This window comes from Protomyctophum bolini (assembly GCF_963924005.1).
Source record: "Protomyctophum bolini genome assembly, chromosome: 16".
Classification (NCBI taxonomy): domain Eukaryota; kingdom Metazoa; phylum Chordata; class Actinopteri; order Myctophiformes; family Myctophidae; genus Protomyctophum; species Protomyctophum bolini.
Window position 1 is genome coordinate 30,346,838 of NC_137877.1, and position 21,600 is coordinate 30,368,437.

Here is a 21,600-nt window from a genome sequence, read left to right on the forward strand (position 1 = left end):
GCCTGCGAGGGCGTTCAACGGAACCGATACTGCACTCTCTGGCCACGTACCTTTCTTCACTCAGCAAATGAGCGCCCTCAGAAGTCGGCACTCGGCTCCGCAACTACAGCAGGGTCGATTGTATTATGTGAAGTTTGGAGTTGAGTTGACCCAGAATAGATATTGATTAATATGAACTGAATTAAGAAAAACGTAAGCATGACAATCAAAGCATTTCATTGTGGTTTATTTTTTTATGCAGCAATCTGTAGTAGGCTAAATTCACAAAGGATAATTTCGTGACATCAAAACTATATTTAGTATTGTAGGCCTACTGTAATTAATCAATATTAAGGCTAGCCTATAATGGTGTTTGATCTTCTAAATTAACACATAAAATGTATGCATGTGGTGTGTGAGTGAGACAGTGTGTGTGTGTGTGTGTGTGTGTGTGTGTGTGTGTGTGTGTGTGTGTGTGTGTGTGTGTGTAATTGTATAGACAGTATAATTAACACCTTGACATGCCAAAATGAATAGAAACTGGTTAAAGTGCAGATTTGAAGGCATATATTTATCATACTACATTAAAGTGCACAGTTCAGTGTGTGTCAGATTCACAATCCAGATTACAGTGCCAATATGTTTATCTGACACATAGCCTACTGTAGTAAGTAGACGATGGCATTTTTCTTACAGTATCTTGAGCATTTTTGTAAGATGCTGTCAGTGCAAGTGTATTAACATTAGTCTGGATAAATGAAAGGCCATATTTTAAGACATATTTTAAAACCTGAGGACGGATCACAGCATTTAACAGTATTGCAGTCACGTTGTCAGAACTTCCTGTTGTGTAGCTCCGCGACCCTTCGTAGAGCGTCTCTTTGGTGTGGGCACAGTTGTGTTTTACTGCTCAGCTCCTGCCACTGGATAACTTCTGCAGAACCATGGCTGCTGGCCACCTGAAGAAATAATTAAACCAAGCAATTGAGTTTCCATACAAATACATTCAGTTGTTCTAATACAGCAGCAATCACTCATTTCTCATCTCATTTTGGAATGAAAGCATTGGCATTGTACATAATTGTACAAACAAAATATTTGAGTCCTCACCATATGGTTGATGTCTGACATAAGCAGGCCCTGTCTGTCCAGGTGAATGTTTAGAACTGTGGTTTCTACCCAAGCATGATCTGTATTCTTGCAGTCATCCACGTAGCCCTCAAACACCTAAAGAATATAAATGTACGTTTGTTCAAAAACATCTGCATTTGCATTAGTTTCATTATCAGTTACACAGAAACAGGAATGAAACAGATGAGGGGACCGGGGTGAAGAGAGAATAATAATGATATACCATCTGTAAATGTTCACAGGTTCCATTTCAAAAATAACACCTGTGTGAAGTGAGGGGCACTTTACCAACCCTTATCATCTTACATCGCAATATCATAACATCATATGCCGATTTGCTCAGTGACAGACAAAACAAACATTAAACTCTGTTCATTGTTAATGGCATTTAATGTTTGTGTTGGAGACAAAACAAACATTAAACTCTGTCCATTGTCCATGGCGTTTTTAATGTTTGTCTAGGAAAGACAAACATTAAACCTGTATATAGGAGGGGCTAGCGCCCCTCAATAATAGCCGACCTTCCAATGTGTCCTTGAGCAAGGCAGCTTATTGTTAGTTTCCCCACATAGGAGTGTCAAATAAATGGCCAATTGGAAGTAATTTTGAGATTTTGTTGAAACTGCTTACCTTGGTTCCATGTTTGACCTTTGCTTTTATTTTTTCAAAAAGCTGTTTCCCCATGATTCTTGTAAGGGTCACTGGAAGGAGTTCATCAGATTGTACAGTCCCCTAAACACGAAGTTTCAAAATCAAAACACAGTATACTTTGTTGCATGTCACTCGACAAGAATCAAGTATTTTGTATTATTTTTATTTAGGACATGTCGCTCAACAACATGTCCGTATAAGTATAAACTTAACCACCATAAATCAAAGCAGCCAATCTGAACAAAATGGTTAACACAGCTCTCATGTTAACAAACTGCCAAGCTCACCCCAGGCAGGGTCCAGGTCCCTTGAGTCTCATTCCAAAGAGCCAGAAACTCCAAAGAAGATCGATCAGCATCTCGCCATCTAAAAACACATACATTTACAAGGGCTCAGTTCATCATGTTTTTTCCTGAAACAATATGCTGTTGATGATACTGGTTTGAGAACATAACACACGCCTACCGTGTAAGAACAGGGTCTATGATCAGGTTAGCACCCAGGTGGCTGAGTACACCTCTTCCCCTGATGCCTGTTCTCCCTCCCGGGTTTCTTATGAAAGGATTATAACAGGAACGATGAGCAATATGACATATCAAAACATGTTTGTTATAATAATACCTGTTATTTAATGTCACATCTCAATATGTATACCTGTAATTATCCAAGAACAGAGACTCTGATCTGTGAAAGGCAAAGAAAGTTTTAGCGTAGATTGATTAATACCTCGACACTGGTTCCTTATCAGATGACACAAAACCTCTTAGGAGCCAGGGTGTTTAAATCACTTAGTTTACATAAAATCGTACCCATCATTATCAGTCTGGTCTTTGATATTTTCAGAGACATGAAAAGGAGGCATGTATGAGGTAAAGCTGACCTAGAAAAGAGAGGATATTACTTATTAAATCTAATAAACCCAAACGGTTATCATGCAGCAGCCATTGATTATCAGGTAATGAATGTCAAGTACCTCCCACGGCACCTTCTCCTCAGGCACAGGAAAGCGAGTGACTTTGCTGTCTGGGTAATGGAACTCCCGGGCATTCACATGAAACTTGTCACATTCTCTTTCTGACATTTTTCTCCTCGTTTCTGGAGAGTCACTTTTTGAGGCTGTAATTGAAGCTGTTGAGGATACAAGCAGCTGAGGCAAAGTCATGTCAAATTCATTGTGTGGCGCATTTTGTCAGAAAAATCAAGCATTCAAATACGTGTGTGTAGAAGAAAATAAATGAAGACGTAAAAAAACGTAAGTTCAGGAGGGAAGACCTAAACCGGAGAACAATCTCCTCGTCCATGTAATCGCCTCTAATTTGGCTGATATCAATCCCTCTCACGCCCACCTGATTCAATCATTCTGATAACAGCTCCTCTCTTATCTCCTCCCCCAAACCAATCAAGGGTTGTATTTATACATGACCACCTTCACCTGCCATTTTCGATCAGTTTCTTGCATCCCTCCAAGTCCACCACCCCAATCTCCACACTTTCTCGTGAGCTCCACTAACATTTCCTTATCCTTTCCTTCAGGTTCCTGATGGGGGTCTTCAGGAATAAACTGGCACACACGGCTCCATGAACCCCAAAGCCCAAATACTCAGGGTTCATTCCCCCGGGAGCCACCAACTACCACCTACTCCTGGACTAAGCACCCCCATCTTCACCACACCAACCTTCGTCCCCTTTCCCCTTCCCCTCATCTTCATCACACCACCCTTTGTCCAATTGCCCCTTCACTCCCCCCCCCCCTCCTCCATTGCTCCAAACTTTACCTCACTCTACTTCTCACCTTCGACCCTCCTCCCCTCATTCATCCATCCCTCAATCAATCTCCATCAAACCATGTTGTTCTATTCAATAAATGCAACCAACTCGATTATTGTTTGATGGTGTGGTCTTTACTAGTGAAAGTGTTAATAAAATGTGTATTTCAGATACTAACTCAGTTGTGGTGGTTCCTCTTTGGCCACACGACCCTGAGATTTGAGACTGTCCATAATCCACTGCAGTGCTTTGGCTGACTGGAAAACCTGATGAGATGAAAAGAACTGGGTCAAATACTGTCACTCTCAAGCATCCAATATACGTGCACGATTGAGCGAGTCAAGAACGATGTCAAGTTGTGAATCAACCCTGCATTCATACAGCAGTATAACAGTGGCTGCTTAAGGCAAAATTTTACTTTGTCATATGCCTGTATCGCTCTACAGAAATGACACGAGTCATGTAGAAAACGCATCATTTCTGTCAAGCGACGTGCAACGGCAGCATCTTATTAGCTCTCATACAGATACAGATGCAATGCAGCAATAACTGAAGATGGGCTGACAACCTGCTCCTCGAGTTGAACAAGTCTTTTCACCAAGGCAGCAGAGCTTGTCTCTTCCTCCTGCTCCAACTGTTCTGTTATGGTGGTAACCCTGAGGACATAAACAAGCACATACTTTTAACAAGTAACCTAAGTGAATTTAAAAAGGGGGGAAAATAAACTTGAGATTACAGAGGCACAGCTGCATGTTGCATTGCCTCAATTTCCAGTTAAAGTGCACTAGGACATTTACTTTTGAGCGGTGTCTAGAATGCGGCGTTCCATGCTCTGACTCTGAGAATGCCGGGTGGACACCAGGTAGTTGTCCTTCATTAAGGTCTCCCAGGACAGCAGTTCCTCTTCTTCTGCTATAGGCAACTCATTCTCTGAGGAAACAGGAATACAAATTTGGCCTGGCCTGGGCGGCGGCGTGGTGGTCCGGGCACCCTAGGCTGCAATGCCAGCCTGTCAGCATGTCACAGGTTACAATCTTGATACCGACAACCTTTGCTGCGTGTCATTCACCATCTCCCCATTTCCCGTCAGTCTACTATCCTAAACACCCATGGCACATAAAATGCATTAATTCCATATCTCTCTTGCTTAAAGAACACAAAAACATGGGTACATTCGAAGACATTGCATTGCCTTAAATTATTATTAATTGTTGCGACCGTAGGTGACCGTCAGTCAGTCACGCCTCCATATATGGTTGTCAGTCCATGACATCACGCCTAAAAACTACTAAAATAAACATTTAAATGTGTATTTTGAATGTTTATTTTGCATTAGTTTGAGAGAAGACATGTATAGGAAGCAGAATAGCACAACATCTCAAAATAGAAAAATTATGTTTTCACCTGCCATGTTTCGCCTTATGAAACTGCAGTTAAATCAAAATGGGGACAGCAATTCTGCCCCCAATTTGATATCCAGCAGTCCTCAATCAACAGGTCTGATGTCCAAAACACACACACACACACACACACACACACACACACACACACACACACACACACACACACACACACACACACACACACTCAGCACTTACTGAACTCCTTAGATTTGATGGGGGGCTTGCACAACACCATGCGCCTGATGAAGATGTAGAGATGGCTGAGGATGATGAAAGGAGGAGGGGCAGCGGGGCGGCTGTAGTACTCCTTGATCAGCTCATACCTCTGGAACTTCCAGATCCTGTCCGTGTTGTCCTGCACCTCCTGGAAGGTAAAGCTACGAATGAACAGAGAGGACGAGACGAGGAAAAGACAAAGAATAATTGGTGTCAATCCACACCCATAAACTTCTTTACACCATTATATTTCAACTTGAGGAGAATGCATAATCTCTCCCATTAATAGGTTGAAAAGCGCTTACTTACCTTACATTGATACATACCTGCTTTCACACATGCTATTCTGAATATAGATATTTCTTTATTTGTTAAATCTAACCTGTTCTCTATCACTGGTTTGTATCACTTTGCTCTCACTCTGCCTCTGTCTTCCCTCTTCTCACAGAATACTACAAAATGGTCTGATTCTGATACCTACAAAGTTCCTACAAATGTATTATCCTAAGTGAGTCAGTCACTGTCATGCAGATATGATTTAAGCATCTTTGGGTATTAGAAAAGCCCTATATAAGTCCCAGATATTAATATTATTATTATTATGATTGAACCAGAGCACAGATGCATCACAAGGTGAACTCACTTGAAGATGGCTATGAGGAGGTTGAGTAGCAGTATGTTGGCAAAGAGCAAATAAACACAGAGCAGGATGATGGTGAGCCACTCTGGGAATGCTGGCATTTGGTTGTCATTGAGCACAGGACACTTAGGCTTCAGAGGATCTGTGCCATTTACACTGCAGGAGTTTATGTCAAACTGAGCATCTGTAGAGGACATGGAGGAATACATACTTAACATGGTGACATTTAACTTCCAGCAATGGGAGTTTGAACTACGGAAATGCCAATACGTTTAGAATAGAACTACAACATGGTGTTGAATAAAGGAAGCAAAGACCTCCAGCTTAACTGTCTATAAAGCTAGAAAGTAGCTGTCTGCTGTGGCCTGTGCTACCACAATGTCACTTCAGTAATGCTTTCTCTAAATGTACTTATTTATACAGTGTGATAAACTTGAAAAAAGTTCCAGGTATTTGTAAAAGTATATCATGCAGCTCAAAATCAAATACCAAAAAACACAAGCAACTGGAGTCCCAGGTGGCTAAACTAGTTAATGAATGACCATGTACATATATTTGCCCGTAGCTTAGTGGGTACAGAGGTCATCTGGTAATCATAATGGCACTGGTTCGTGAATGTCATTTTCACTATTTCTCCACTGACTGATCTAAATGTTTTAAAATAATGTTTACTAAACAGGAATAGAATGGTCCTTCGGCACTCACTATCAATATTTGAAGGGACATTCCCAAAAATGATGAGGTAAGGTTCGTACACAGCGCCCCGGACAATCCAGTCCAGCCGGTCCTCGTTGTGTATGAGGATGGCCTGTTTGGCCACACCGTACGCCACCACCCAGATACTCAGCAGGAACATGAAGAAAAACATATCCGTCACCTGCGGGGCAGAGAGACAAAGACAAACAGTCACAAGAGAGATGCAACAATCAGAATGATGGAGGGCGATAAGCTCACTGATGGCTGGTACCAGAATGGAAATATGTTTTTAAACTTTGTTACTATACTAATATTAAACTTATATTACTCTTGTACCAGGATAGAGGACCAGCAGTAGGCCTACTTGGGGACCAATATCGTACTAGATAGAAAATATGTTTTGAAGCATCATGCTGCAAGTTCTACATCTGCTGTCAGATTAGCTATCAGTGTCAATATTCACAATACCAGAATGGACTATCTTATCCATCTTCGATAGATCGATCCATCTTCTCACCATTCTCCTGACAATGATGATCTTGGGGCCCAGGGTTCTACTGATAGTGAAAATGGCCATCAGACGGAGGGAGAAGACTATGAAGTCAACGCAGAGGAGGATTTTACCTGCATAGAACAGCTCAGTCTTTAACCTAGAAGAGGAGAGCATAGACAGTTGTAGCAAACCCAACAACATGTTCATCTTTAAATGACCTCTGCCTTTCTCAGAGGGGCGACACTCACCTAAAGGCAAGGCCGATAATGAAGAGGACAATGGAAAGCACATCTAGGATATTCCACATCTCATTGATGTACATCCTTGCCTTCTTACGGAACCCAAATCCATCAGGGTCATGAAAAAGCTGAAACAGGAAGGATGGGAAAAATTATAAACAATGCTGTTTTAATGCAGTCATCAGTTAATGAAGTGATGAGAGGATCATCATTGTAAAAGCTATGGTTTCATTGTTTGTCTGTGTCTTTGTGCACATGCAGTATGTTATGCCGTGTGTGACTTTCCACAACAGATGGATTAAAACCCTGATTTAGGTTGTTTTTGATTGAGTCAACCCCACTGCAGTTGTCTTACCTGTCTGACCTCCTCACACACCAACGAAGTGAGCCAGATGTAAAGCAGTATCTCGGTCCAGGAGGGCGTGGCCTGGAAGTCAACCATCAGCACCACAGCAAACAGGAAGAGGAAGGCAAAGTAGGACACGATGTTCCAGTAGAACTTGACCTGAGGAGAGCCGTACAGGCAGAGCAGTCTGGACCAGCATCCCAGAGGCCTCAGGGCGTTCAGAACGGGAAGGGTGCTGAGGAGAGCACCAGAAGTCACTGATGGATACCTTGGACTTTTTGCACGCACATGCGTGCGTGTGTATTAAAAAACTGTGGTATTAAAAAACTGTGGTATTAAAAAACTGTGGTAAATAAAAAAGGTTCCCTAGTAAACTCCTTGATAGCTAAATTATTACAATTTCCAAAAAAGTAATTAGCTTTTATCTTTTAAGTGCCCAGAAACCACTCCGTTTCAGGTAGGGAGTGGTTACCAGCATGTACTACAGAACACTGTTTCCCAAACTGTGGGTCACGGAACGACTCTAGTGGATCACAAGTGAATACCCCGTTCCCCCTCCTTTTTTATACATTCAAAAGAAATTCAAACCCAATAATTTCATGAATTAAATTTTAAACAATCAAAAGAAAATCCATAAATTCCACAAATGTAACTTTAAGTGGAGGAGAGAAAAGCACTGTGAGCTTGTAGATCTGCTATTTTCACTCATTTGAGTCCCGGGGAGACATCAAAGTTCACTCACAGCCCACGGGCTGCTAGTAGAACACTATAAACATTCAAACACATGCTTGCGTTATGCATAGTGTTCACATTTCTGCTGTAAGCATTCAAATCATACAAAGCACACATGCTATTGTCCACTTACGGAACAAAGGTCTTCCTCCGAATGGAACTTCCTGTCACAGACTCCATGGTCATCTCCTCCTCACTCCTCTCCGCTTCTCTCTGGATGACTTCATCACGTCTTTTTTTTATTCACAAAGACATTTAAAACACATGAAAATATGACCTGTTTGGTAACAATTATACTGTATATCTCCATCGCATGTCTATAATGCATTATACACAGATATTCTTTTTTGCAAGGATCATAGGGTTTGATTGATTGAATACCTTGGAAACATGTTGAAACAGTATAGCAAGTATGCTAAAAAAAGATAACGCAAAATGCCTGGCTCGTTTCCATTGTGGTCCTATGATCCAGGGTATTATTAATTGCCATAGTTGAATTACATAATGTATTGTAATCACTGTTATAATGCATTATAGTGTGACCTGTGACTGAGTGCTGTGAGCAGAAATGTTTGTGTGGTTATTGAAGAAATGTAATTATATTTATTTTATTTTACTTAAAGCACCATAGTGACTTCACCCACACTATAATACGTTATACAGTTAATACAAAAAACTGTAAAAAACATTATTGTGAGAACAAGTTTTGGTGCATTTTGGACCATTGGTCAGTAAGTTTTAGGACTCCCATTAAGTTGTTTCCCTAGATCTATTATGTCCACCTTTCATAATAAATAATTAATAATAAATAATAAGGAACAGGAGGCTTGACTGAAGCCGTTGTGGACTGGTGTCTCCAGTCTATGTTCCAGACATTTGATTTATACAAAGTGTGTGCTTCACTGCCACCATGTGGTGATAAATGTGTACAGCTTTGAATTTACAGTATATAAATGTTATTTTGTTAATACAGTAATAATACAGACTTCTAGCATTGTTGTAACAACTAAATATCTATAAAAACAATATTATATAGGCTATACTGTAGCTACTTGCGTACCATTAGGTTTATAATGCCTTATGATAGCTCATAACAATTCATTTCTAACAAAAACAAAATCACACTCGTGTGAAGTGAGGGGCGCTCTTATCATCATCTCTTTCTGGCCAATCACAATTTCTGTCCTCACTTTTCGGTCTTCACTTTGCTGCCCTCACTTTTATCTTCAGAATGAACTTTGCTCAGCCAATCAAATCATCGCTATGGGGTGATCAGCCATCACAAGCCAATGTTTGAAATGAAAAATGCAGTTTTTATTTGAAAGTCTGTTATTTTCAGCGAGCCACACCGATATACAACAAAGTATAAAGGAGGCTTATAAGAAGCACCAACCTAAAAGCCATGAAACCATGAGTGTAGATAAGGGGGAAGAAGAGCATGCAGGTCAGCACTCTCCACACAGGGTTGTACACCGCTAGCTCCCCACACCAGATCTGGGTCAACAGAGCCTGAGGAACGAAGACACTTCAACCGTTTAGATCAGGGGTAGGCAACATTGGCACAAAGGAAAGGAGGGTGTTCACTGGCACACTGGCAAGTGTGTGTGAGAGAGTATCTTTGGTTTTAAATAAACTATTTAAAAAAAATGCAGTCAAATAAAAAGCCCCTCACATTTGTGTGTAAATTACATCCTGCATTCTACATTCATTAAAACTGAACTCTGTTATTGCCCTGACTCTAATGATCATTATAACAATGTGAAAGAAATATTTAAAAAGAAGGAAAAAACTTTATATTTGTGGACAAGCAAAATATGTTGGAATTTTTCACGTGGTGTCATTAAAATTAATTAATGTTGATATGGCACAATGACGATCTAGAAAATAAAAACATGGCACATTTAAAAAAGGTTGCAGACCCCTGGTTTAGATCACCGTTTCCCAAACAGTGGGTCTGGACTCTGGACCCATTTATGGGTCACGGACACATTGTTAAGGGTCCCTTTAGTTTTTGTTTGCTATACATTTGGTTTTTAATTATTATTAAATAATAAAACATTTTTTTCAAAAAATCATTCCTAAAAAAGTAAAACTTTTCATGAATTAATAATAAAATCCAATGATTCTTTCAGTAATGTCATGAAAAAATGAAAGAGAAATCATTTTGGTGTTAGCATCATGTCGTGCTTTAGCTATTGAAAAATAGCAGATCTACAAGCTCATAGCGTGCCACCGAGTGGCGCGCTACGAGCTTGTAGGTCTGCTATTTTTGAAAAATCAAAGAGCGACTGACAGAAGACATTTTTTTAATCTGATCTCAGGTCAGAATGAAAACTGTCAGGATGTAGAAGACATTTTTAAAATCTGATCTCAGGTCAGTAAAGTCACATAATAATCCAACTGAGGGTACTGTACCTGTACCCCTGACTGAGCCACAAAGCTTTTGTCATCTGCCTCTAAGGCCAGTCTAAGGCATGTGGTCCGCCCCCAGGACGGCGAGACTCGAACCAGCAACTTCTGTGCTCGTGCCTCATCACCGCAATGGCACTCGCTGAACACACCTGGAACACGCACACACACCTTCTTCATTTCAAGGACCCTCGGTTTGATATAATATAATATTTAATAACACCTTTTCCAAACCTCCTCTGATTGTTTTCTCTCGTGGTCAGAGTCTTAGAAATCACTTGGTCAAGTCCGATTTACCCCCTGTCCCAACCCCTACTCAACGTGTATTGGCTCCTATTCCTAACGGCAACTATAAATGCGGCTCTTGCGCCCAATGCAACAGCACTCGAAAATGTCATAAATTTAAGCATCCTCATTCTGGTAAAAATATCCCCATTAGAGGCATTATTACCTGCACAACTAGGGCTGTCATTTACTTTCTGACATGCCCTTGTGGCAAGGCATATGTAGGTATGACTTTGCGTGAATTAAAAGCATGCATAGCTGAGCACCGTAGCACTATTCGGTGCAAGAATATTATATATCCTGTTGCCGCCCATTTTGTGGAAGCCAACCACCCTGTATCCTCTCTACATTATATAGGCATAGAAAAAGTGTCTGTATCTAGAAGAGGAGGACAGATTGATCAGCTTCTGCTTAAACGCGAAGCTTTCTGGATTCAGTCCTTAAAAACATTATCTCCCCTTGGCCTTAATGTAGTACCTCAAATAGTTTTTGTAAAAATAATTTACAATCAAAATATTTTTGTACCTTTATACTTAACCTTTTAATACATTTTTGGTAAACCCTCCTTTTAACCTTACTTTGATGACCGCCTTCACCCTTTTCACCTGAAGGTGACCTATACCTATATAGGCCGACTCCATAGAGGGGCATTCAGGTCTATTGCCAGTATATGTATTGAATCCACTTAAAATGTTTTTTCTATATTGATCGCATTGAATGTATTTAATTATGTATTTTAATTTTATTTTTGTATAGATATCGCTGTTATATGGTTCTTTATTTCACATTTTCTTTTCTGCTGTAACTTATTATACATTGTAGTGTCTCCATGACAAGGAATGTTTATTCCAGAGCCTCTTAGGAGGCCTTATAGTCATTTTTGAGATAAACTCTTGTATGTGAACTTGAGACACCACATGACCATGATCCCTACCTCTCATATCACAGGGATAGGTCTTACTTAACCCGTGTTCCCCTACCCCCTTCTGATTGGTTGCATGACTCTCTGGCACCATATTTAAGTGTGAACCATGATGTGCACTGTATTCCCTGATGAAGGCTTAACCGCCGAAACGTTGGATATTTCTGTCTTACCTGCTGTCCTAATAAATATTGGTACTCTAGCTATTGGTGTGTGCGGCCACCTTCTTGTTTATTCAAGATCTTCTCTATAATATAATATATAACATAATATGATCTACATACAATGTACAATGTAAATTCGTCAGAGTCTGTCCCCAGACCCTATGTGGAGAAACAGTGGTGTACCTATGGCATGCCTCTCATAGTGATCGGCTAGCTCTCTCATTCCCTCCGCCTCGTCTGCATCGCCGACCTCTTTAGCCATCTTCTTCAAGATCTTACTGGCCGCCAGAGCAGCAGATATGCAGTCTCTGCACTGTACACGCACGCACGCACACGCACACGCACACGCACACGCACACACACAAGCAAGTATAGGTTCATGCTTTCATTCCTGATATTGTATAAGGTCATGGACTGCCATTTTGCTCTTAATTCATACTTGGGGGTATGAAGTAAAAATAATTAAAGAAAAAAAGGCTGCCATGTGATTATGGTCAATGGCATTTATCACCTGCTACCATGTGATTATGGTCAATGGCATTTATCACCTGCTGCCATGTGATTATGGTAAATGGCATTTATCACCTGCTGCCAGGCAATTTCAGCGAGGTCCTTATTGTTCTGGAGCACAGCCCACAGGAAGAGGTCTCTCCCTGGGTCTCTGAAGGCCTCATCTGTTCCTTCTGTGTGCTGCAGCTCCGCCTGACCTTTGACAGGAAGCTGAAGGAACAGTAACAGAAAGTACTGAATAGCAGGTTCGAAGATTACCATTACATTTCATTGAAGTTACAGCAGTGTGGCCTTCTTCGGAGATGCTCATTGTCATTGTCTATAATGGTCTATTCAACCTTCGGTGTATTTATAAACGGAATGCTACATGTTGGTCAGACAGACATAGAGAATGGCTTGCTGTCTGCCCTTCGAAGTATTTGTTCAATTTCCAATACTTTTACTTGTACTCCACTACATCTCAGAGGTAAATATTGTACTTTTACTCCATTACAATCATTTGAAAACTAGTTTACTAGTTACTTTGTAGATTTGTGATTATTACAAAAAACCACATACTGTACATTCTGCATAATGAGAGAATGCCAACACTTTTGTACTTTTACTCAAGTGCATTTTGAATTTACTTGAAACAGAGTATTTCTGTATTGGCGTATTGATTTACTTAGTAAAAAAAGATCATTACTTGTTCCACCACTGGCCCTTTGCTATGCCAAGGCCACTCACCACAGACACGGAGGTGTCCTCGTTGTCGTCCCTGTCCATGTTCAGAGTGTACCTCGTACCTCTGTCCAGAGGGTAGAGCGGCTGGGTGAACCTGCCCAGCAGGTGGCGCACCTCCTCTGAGACATGAGCCATGGAGATGATGGTGCTTCCCATTGAGCTGGGTCGACTACTCCTGATGCCAACCATCTTCCCCCAGCCGTTTCGGTCATTTTTCACCCGCTTCGCCAGCTTACGGAGAAAGTGGCAGCTCGGCAGTTGGTTGTAGAGTTCACACAGTGTGTCTTCCTCCTGGAGGAAATGCCTCAGGGACACTCCGTTGTCCAGCAACAGATGGACAAACTGAGCTTTGTCGCCCACCAGTGCTGAGAACATGGCCTGTTCGAGGTCACTGGACTAGAGATTGGACAGGAGGATGGACATTGTTATAAGCTACAGTATACACATTATTGTCATAGACTACTCATCAACTTCTGTTGGCTGCTTGACCCTGAAACAATATCCGAGATATGTTTAGTTGACCTGGAGGCTCACAAATCTATCCGTCCCATTGGGGAGGTATCCTTTGGTTTGACATAAGGTTAGTGAGGGTAAGACGACCGGATTAAGGTTGGTGAGGGGTGCGTTAAGAGGGTGAGGGTTTGAGATAGGTTGTAGGACTAATGACTGGTCTAACCAATGACTAGTCTAAACTAAGCATCCATGATCCATCCTCTACCACTTATCCAGAATGAACAGTTATGGCAGAGAATTCCAGACTTCCCACATTTGTAAATTTTGACGGGGGGATCCTGAGGCGTTCCAAGGCCAACATGGATATATTATGTTATGTACCTTCCATTGGCTCTCTTCTGTGAAGATCTCAGTTTCAGCTATGTCTACCCGGTTCCAGGCCACAGCCAGCTCCAGTTGTCTCTGCAAGTTTTCTCTGCCCAGGGACTCACTGCTCCTGGAGGCTATAAGAGGACAACAAAAAAAATCTACATGAATGTTGTTTGGCTGGTGTGATGATCCAATTAGTCTAATGAGATACCAGTTTGCTCAAGGATCAGACTTTGCGAATACTAAATGCCCTTTAAATACTTTCCTCTGTGGTGCTACACAGATTTCATGTTAACAGGAATGCAACCTAACCTAATCAACAATGCTTTAGAAAAGACTTGTTTAGGTCACATGATCAGACTGTGTAACAAGGCCCAATTTATAAACTCGTACTTCCACATTTATGCTCATATTAGATCAATAATAAAGGGCAGAGAAGAATTAGATGAAGTGATGAATCATCATACTCCTAGTGTGAGTGTAGTGGACCATTAAGGATACTGGCTGAGAATGTTTGAGATCTACATTTTAGATTAGTATGCTTTTGACACCATGCATTATGTCTTATTGGGTTAGGCTAGTCGTTTAGGACATCAACAAGAGGCAATGTGAGCTTTACACAAGCACTCTATGTCCTATAAATCTCTCTAGAATAGAAACGCTTTGCAAGTTTATCTTACGAAAAAATATCTGCAATGTCTTGGGTTTCAAACTTCAGCACATTTGATATAGCTGTTTGGTCACTAGATTTTTCTGAGAGGGAAGAGTACACCTGCTGAGAGCTTGCTTGGCAGGAAGCCTGTCTGTATCTCTGTTGGTCGATTGCTGTACACTAGATTCTTTATTCCAGGAAGGGATTGAACATCTTCGATTGAGGTCAGACATGTCATATATCACAATGCGTTGCGACGGATTGTGAGCTTATTGATCTGCTAATTTTGCTGAATGTTTGTCCCAGAATAGGGACGCTAGGTTTCCTTAAGTACCTTATGCCAACCCACCTTTAAGTAGTGCTTGAAGAATAGCCACGTCCACATCCCCGTGATTCCCCTCATTGATTCTGAACACTGTCAGCAGCTGAGGCATCCTGATAATGTCCTGTACCTGGTATAGAGAATGTAGTATAGTATTACAATGACTTTGTTTTCACTTGTTTTCACATTTGGACTGTTTTTACATGTTGTATACAATTGTGTTTTTTCTATGGACATTGAGTCTGCAATAAATCCATCCATCCATTCCTTCACATAAAAACATTGCTCACTGAGCTCTGCGCGGTGTTCAGGCTTGTTTTGAAGCCTGCAATATTACCTTCTTGGTCCATTCCAAGATCCTGAGGTCAGAGAAGGTGTCATACTCGGCACCAAAGAATTTCTTCAGAAGCTGATGTATGAGGGCAATTGTGACACGGATTATGGGCATCCCCGCCACGCTGGCTATCACATCCGCTATCCGACCTGAACCCTCCAAGATCACACATGGCGTGCCATTGATCATGGCATTGAAGATGGTCTGGGTGAAGAGAGAGAAACCGTCAGAAGAGAGAGAGACATCGAGGCAGGCTGACAGAGACAGACAGGTACTATACATGGATGATGACTCACATTTAAAGTGCCTGGTCCTCCATCCAGAACTACACACACCACTGGGATTGTCACGCCACTCTCTTGAGGAGTGAGGACAACAACATCAGTGTCACTGTCACTGACAGGACGGACAAAAAGGCCACACCTCCTCTCACAAAAATATTGCAATACACCGGTATGTGGACACGGCATCGGTCACCTCACCTCTGTTCCCCAGTGACTGCTGGGAGATGAGTCTCTCCAGACGGCTGCGCAGTTCGATCTCCACGCCGTATCGTCCGTGAGTCCCGTCGTCCACCAGCAGGAAGTGAGAGTGGTTGTTGTCGAGGCAGGACAGCCGGCCTTGCCCTTGCTCGTCCATCACATAGTGAGCAGGGAAGCAACCCTGGGGAAGAGAAAGAAATAGAAGAATAAGGAGATATTAGAAGATAAAACTAAATGAATAATGATGAAGTAGCTATGGGTGTATTTTAGATACTTTGAATAAAATGGGTCTACATTACATGGTTTCAAGTTAATGTACAATATCTAATGCTCATGTAAGCCTTACATCTGTGTGCACCAGGGACTTCCTGTTATGGAGGGTTCCCCAGGTAGCCATTCCAATGGTCACGATCTGCTCCGAGCTGGAACTCAGGGCGTAATCCCTTACTGCCCTCCCCACATGCTTCATCACCCCTGTATGTGTACCACCTGTGATGATCCATGCACCTGCACACAACATGAGGATTTGGGACTGAAATTAGATAAGATAAAGAAAACGTTATTGTCCATAAAATCTTACATTAAGTCAGTATACAACTAGAACAAGTGCCCTTCATGGGCACAGGTCTCCACCAGGAGGATAGGACTGTGTGAGATGTTTGGCAAAATGTTTAGGAGTAATATAAACATGTTTTTTTGTTTGTTAGGTTTTTCTTCATTTTGTTGAGGAAATGCAGAGCCAGATCACTCATAGCATGAGGATAGCAGGTCATGTGCAGCATTTTGAATGAAACGGGCCAATCCAACAGACTCGTCTTGATCACATGACTACAGAGATCATGTGTACCGATTTGCATGAGATTTGGATGAAATCTGTGCGACTAACATAAGCAATATGTGGTATCTGGAACCACAATTCACATTAATATAGCTTCAATAATTATTGTATAGTGTGACATTACATCGTCTCTCAGCTGGGCAAACATGGCAAGAGTCCTTGGCAGGCTAGGAATCTCAGAATAGCCAGTGGCCACTATATCTTGATGACCACAACATGGGGGTTGTTTTCTATACATGTTAGGACACCTACTGTGCTTCCTAGCTATGTGAGTCTGTGACCACACCCAATATGGATATGTTGACAATTTGGTACAGGGGGGGTTGAGACCACCTTTGCATTTCCGTTTGATGTCTTTGTCCTGATCTGTATCAAGCCTACTAAAATGTTTGTAACAGTGTCTCCGAACGCCGTGAGGCTGAAGGATCAATGGGGCCTGAGCCCCATGGCTGTGATCTGCTGTTTTGTACTCTCTGAAAATAAATGGAACTCCGGAACAACTTTTATCTGCCTTGTCTGCTGTCGACTTTCTTCTGAGTATTTTAGTTTGTTTATGGGCTCTATAAAGAAAAGCACTCCTCTCTCTTTTTAGTTCAGATACTTCAATATGTTTTGCAGAAATCGGCCTCATGGTGGCGCTATAACCGGCAGATGTGGAGGGATGCAGGGACAATGTTTTTCCATGGCCTCTAGGGAGTGCCATACATAAGTTGTATACAGATGATGCAGTTATAGCTCAAAACAGGAATTGGCCTGTTATAGCGCCACCATGAGGCTGATTTGGGGGAAGAATTAGTGGCATGTCGTCCTCGGCCTAGTGGAAATGTGCGTGTATAATTTCAAAATTGCACACTGTGTTTGTGATTTGTGGTATTTTGTTCGAAACGGACCAATCATGTGAGCTTTGGAAGTCAATCTTAGCCAATCAGGATGGAAGGTGGGAAATGGTGCAGATCCGTGTTGATCACATGACTATGGAGATAGTGTATACCGAATTGTGTGATGTATGGATAAAATGTGTATGGGTAATCTACAGAAATGTGTTTTGCCTAAATCGGCCTCATGGTGGCGCTATAACAGGCCGTTGAGGAATATTTGGGGCAGAGGTTCGTCGTTGGCAACTAGGGAGTGTGTGTGCAAAGATCGGGCCAACGGTGGCGGAGATTAGCTGGTAACAGACGGATGGAAGGAAGGAAGGAAGGACGGACGCACACCATACTCTCTCCCCATGCCTTCGGCCTGGTGGAGACAATGACCTACATGCGGTGCACATAGGTCAAAATGCCACAAACACATTATAGGACAATGGAGAAGTGGAATTCTGAGGCGAGGCTGTATACATACACAGTTATCATCCACTAATCTCTCTCCCAGACCTTAGTCTCTTTCTCAAACCCTCTGAAGCCCACCACACACCGGCTGCGACCGTCTGCGGCGCGGCGCGTTGCTGCGCGGCGCCGCGCGGCACCGCCTGGAAAATAGAACTGTGTTCTATCGGCGCGCCGGGCGGCGCGGCGCGGCTCCACGCGGCGGACGGAGCCGGTGTGCGTTAGGTTCATTGAAAATAATGGAGGCGGCTGTGTGCGCCGCGCGGGGGACGCAGCCGGTGTGTGTCGGGCTTGACTCTTCTATCATGATTTTTATCTCTGTCTGGGCTGACCTGTTGTCTGGGCCACTTTGATAAGGCCTCTGTGGAACATGCCCTTGAGATGAGCTTTTAGGTAGAAGTTCTTGGCTCCTCCCGTGACCGAGATCAGCAAGTTGGGAGGCATAAGATTCCACTGCTCTGTCAACAGCTGGTACAGGACCTGCGGAGAGGTGTCTGTGGACACTCGCACATACTGGAGGCACACACACACACACACACACACACACACACACACACACACACACACACACACACACACACACACACACACACACACACACACACACACACACACACACACACACACACACACACACACACACACACACACACACACACACACACACACACACACACACACACACACACACACACACACACACACACACACACACACACACACACACACACACACACACACACACACACACACACACACACACACACACACACACACACACACACACACACACACACACGTTTTCTCATGCCATGAAAAGCTCCTTTGAATTGAATTTAATTGAATGCACGTTACACACATGCACAAAGCTTAAGTTATATAGCTCCATGAAAATAACAACAATGCATTACATGGCAGAGTGTCTCACCTTGCCAGTTTTCTGTGCCTGGCCACCAAAGTTGATGTCTCCAAATGCATCAGTGGGTCTTTCACAGACATGCCTGTGTTTGTTCCACAACTCTCCCGCGAAGTCCTCTCCAGCTTCATCTACATGATGTATCTTGGGGTAGCCGCACTTACACACACCCTCTCTAATGGAGAGGACAGAATCAGTGTTTACACAGTCGAATATTGTGCACTGTAACATCCTCTTGTTCAAATCCATTTGGTTCCATTTGTAACCATATGCTTCCCTTGTATTCCATTATACCATGATGCATTAAGCCCCTTATTCTCTGGGTGATTAGGTGGAGTGGGAGCGGCCAGCTTGGGAGAGCTTTTTTTTGTTTTTTGTTTTGTAATGTATGCATGAATGTACTTGTTGTAACGTTTATGTCTATTGTATTGCTCTGTATTTGATGTATGTTGCTGGACCCCCTCAAAAACGAGATGATGCATCTCAAGGGGATATCCTTTCTCAATAAAGGTACATACATATATATATATATTCTCAGTTACAAATAGATAAATGAGCATTGATGCTTTTACTGTATAGACAAAAATGCAATTTGATTTATCCTGGAAATGGACACAATTACCATATAACATGTTATTGCGAAAGCAATGAGCACTAACTATGAGACCTAGCAGATCATGTCTGTCTGTCTGTCTGTCTGTCTGTCTGTCTGTCTGTCTGTCTGTCTGTCTGTCTGTCTGTCTGTCTGTCTGTCTGTCCCGCTGTTACACCACCTGCCCGCCACCAGAGGGCGCAGCTGTATCACACACAAAAAACACACACACACACACACACACACACACACACACCCACACCCCCCACACCCCCCCTCCCCCCCCCCCCACACACACACACCTTAACTTAAAAAAAAACCTAATTTAAAAAAAACTTTACTTACTAAAAAACCCAAATATGTACGAGCTGCGTTCGCTTCCCGCGTTTGCGCGTCTTACTTGTACTAAGTAACGTATGTATGATACATTCAATAAATAAAGAAAGAAATACAGACAGAAAGAAAGACAGAAACAAACAAACAAACAAACATCAAACCTGTTCTAACTAAGATAATAGTGCGATATTTTATTATTTCTTCTTTTGTAAGAGTTGCATCCTCTAGAGGGCAACTTATATCACTCCTGTGATGGCATGCAGCCAGTAGTAGCATCAACAGCAGTGACAAGGTCAAGTCAGGACCTATACAGACATACCTCAGATACCCTGCTTTTCTTCGCAAAGTCCCCAGTTTACACCCTACCTGTTTTCCTCTTCATAGAAACAGCACTCGTTTTTCTTGATGTTCTCCCTGATCCAGGAGGATAGACAGCAGCGCTGAAAGGAGGGAGACAGACTCAGGTACTTAGAGGTTGTGCTGTCAGCCACAACTTCAACAAGGTGAGGTTCCACTACCTCTGCTTTCCCCATCCTGCAGATGGTAGACACGGGGCAGACCGGTGCTCCTCGGATCTGGGATGGGCTGCAGTTAGGATGACTGATCTGCTAAACATAAGGGCAGAGTATAGCTCTGCAGGCAGCACTGTAGCTTTATAGCTACTTGCTAGCACCTCTATACTGCATTGGTGATGTCACAGCAGAGAGATAAGTGAGGGGTGCTGAGACAGGCTGAAATAGCGTGCCTCTTATTGGAAGCAGGACAGAAAAGGGACAGGGCACACTTCCTGATGCTGGGCTGTAGATAAGATAGTCTACTTGAGACTAGATTGTTGTTAAATTATTGGCTTCTATTCTATCTGTTATTTGTTACTTGCAGATTGAATGGCTGTAGTTATGGGGTAGTAATGTGAAATGATTTGTTCCAAAACCAAAGCAAACACACTAAAAGTGATACCTACTCCGTCTCTCACAACCTGATTGAGAGTATGAAATGGAAACAAAATTGAAACAGACAACAATCTATTACGCAAATAGTTATATTACTAAAATGTACTGCACATACAGTATATAATTCTAGCTGGCAAAGTGTATGACTTTAACTTTCTTCCTGCTCAAACAACACTAGATATTTTAACATTTGAAAGCATGCAACAGAAGTCTAGCAGTTACCTGGTCAATAGTAGGCAGCACTCGATTTAGACGTACTTTGCCCAACTGAAGCTGGCTTAGCTGGGCAATTTTGCTTTCAGATCTCGGCAGCATCTCTGAGGGAGAGAACAAGAGAGTTTGAACATTGCCATGGTCTATTTTTTCCATTATGTACTGTATTATGTACTGAGGAAAAAACACAGGACGCATCCGACCAACGGTACAAACTGGCACTTTTGTAGTCCTTATACTGACATGTGATGAATAATTACAACCACTGTAAATACCATATACTTATAGTGAAATGTCAATTCCAATAAAGCTAACATATTATGATCTTTTAAGGACCTATACTTACGGTACCACATTTTTTAAGTCTGCCAAAACACGTTGATCCAATATGATTTCAGTAATGATGAGCTCCCAATGATAACCCGTGGCTGGACAGTGAAGATAGATATGCTTTCCTTATCTCACACTATAAAAAAGGCTCCTCCCACTCAGAACAATAATAGCCACCC

At 42.2% G+C, this 21,600-nt stretch overlaps 1 protein-coding gene across 1 annotated transcript; it reads right to left on the reverse strand.

The window, feature by feature from the left end:
• Positions 1 to 276: 276 nt before the first annotated feature.
• Positions 277 to 21,238, reverse strand: trpm2 (transient receptor potential cation channel, subfamily M, member 2). Its single transcript, XM_080785974.1, has 33 exons — positions 21,101 to 21,238; positions 20,295 to 20,368; positions 19,013 to 19,175; positions 18,417 to 18,597; positions 16,265 to 16,425; positions 15,919 to 16,099; positions 15,733 to 15,794; positions 15,440 to 15,640; positions 15,130 to 15,232; positions 14,141 to 14,262; positions 13,310 to 13,702; positions 12,659 to 12,793; positions 12,257 to 12,386; positions 10,709 to 10,854; positions 9,687 to 9,802; positions 8,427 to 8,525; positions 7,571 to 7,796; positions 7,225 to 7,343; positions 7,001 to 7,133; positions 6,493 to 6,664; positions 5,791 to 5,971; positions 5,127 to 5,308; positions 4,326 to 4,458; positions 4,097 to 4,184; positions 3,707 to 3,794; positions 2,735 to 2,889; positions 2,571 to 2,641; positions 2,416 to 2,445; positions 2,227 to 2,313; positions 2,049 to 2,127; positions 1,741 to 1,842; positions 1,090 to 1,206; positions 277 to 938 (listed from the first exon to the last, which is right to left on the reverse strand). The coding sequence occupies exons 1-33, from the start codon at positions 21,191 to 21,193 to the stop codon at positions 813 to 815; spliced, it is 4,449 nt and encodes a 1,482-aa protein (XP_080642100.1). The 5' UTR covers positions 21,194 to 21,238; the 3' UTR covers positions 277 to 812.
• Between the last annotated feature and the right edge of the window lie 362 nt (positions 21,239 to 21,600).

Bases quoted from the DNA above. Each gene is read 5' to 3' on its own strand.
- trpm2 (XM_080785974.1), bottom strand. From the start codon at position 21,193: ATGCTGCCGAGATCTGAAAGCAAAATTGCCCAGCTAAGCCAGCTTCAG. The intron at 9,803-10,708 runs GTACAGTACCCT...TTCGTTCCTCAG, and splicing joins TGGCTCAGTCAGGGGTACAG to GCTCTGTTGACCCAGATCTG. The intron at 2,314-2,415 runs GTATACATATTG...TCCTTTCATAAG, and splicing joins CTGTTCTTGGATAATTACAG to AAACCCGGGAGGGAGAACAG.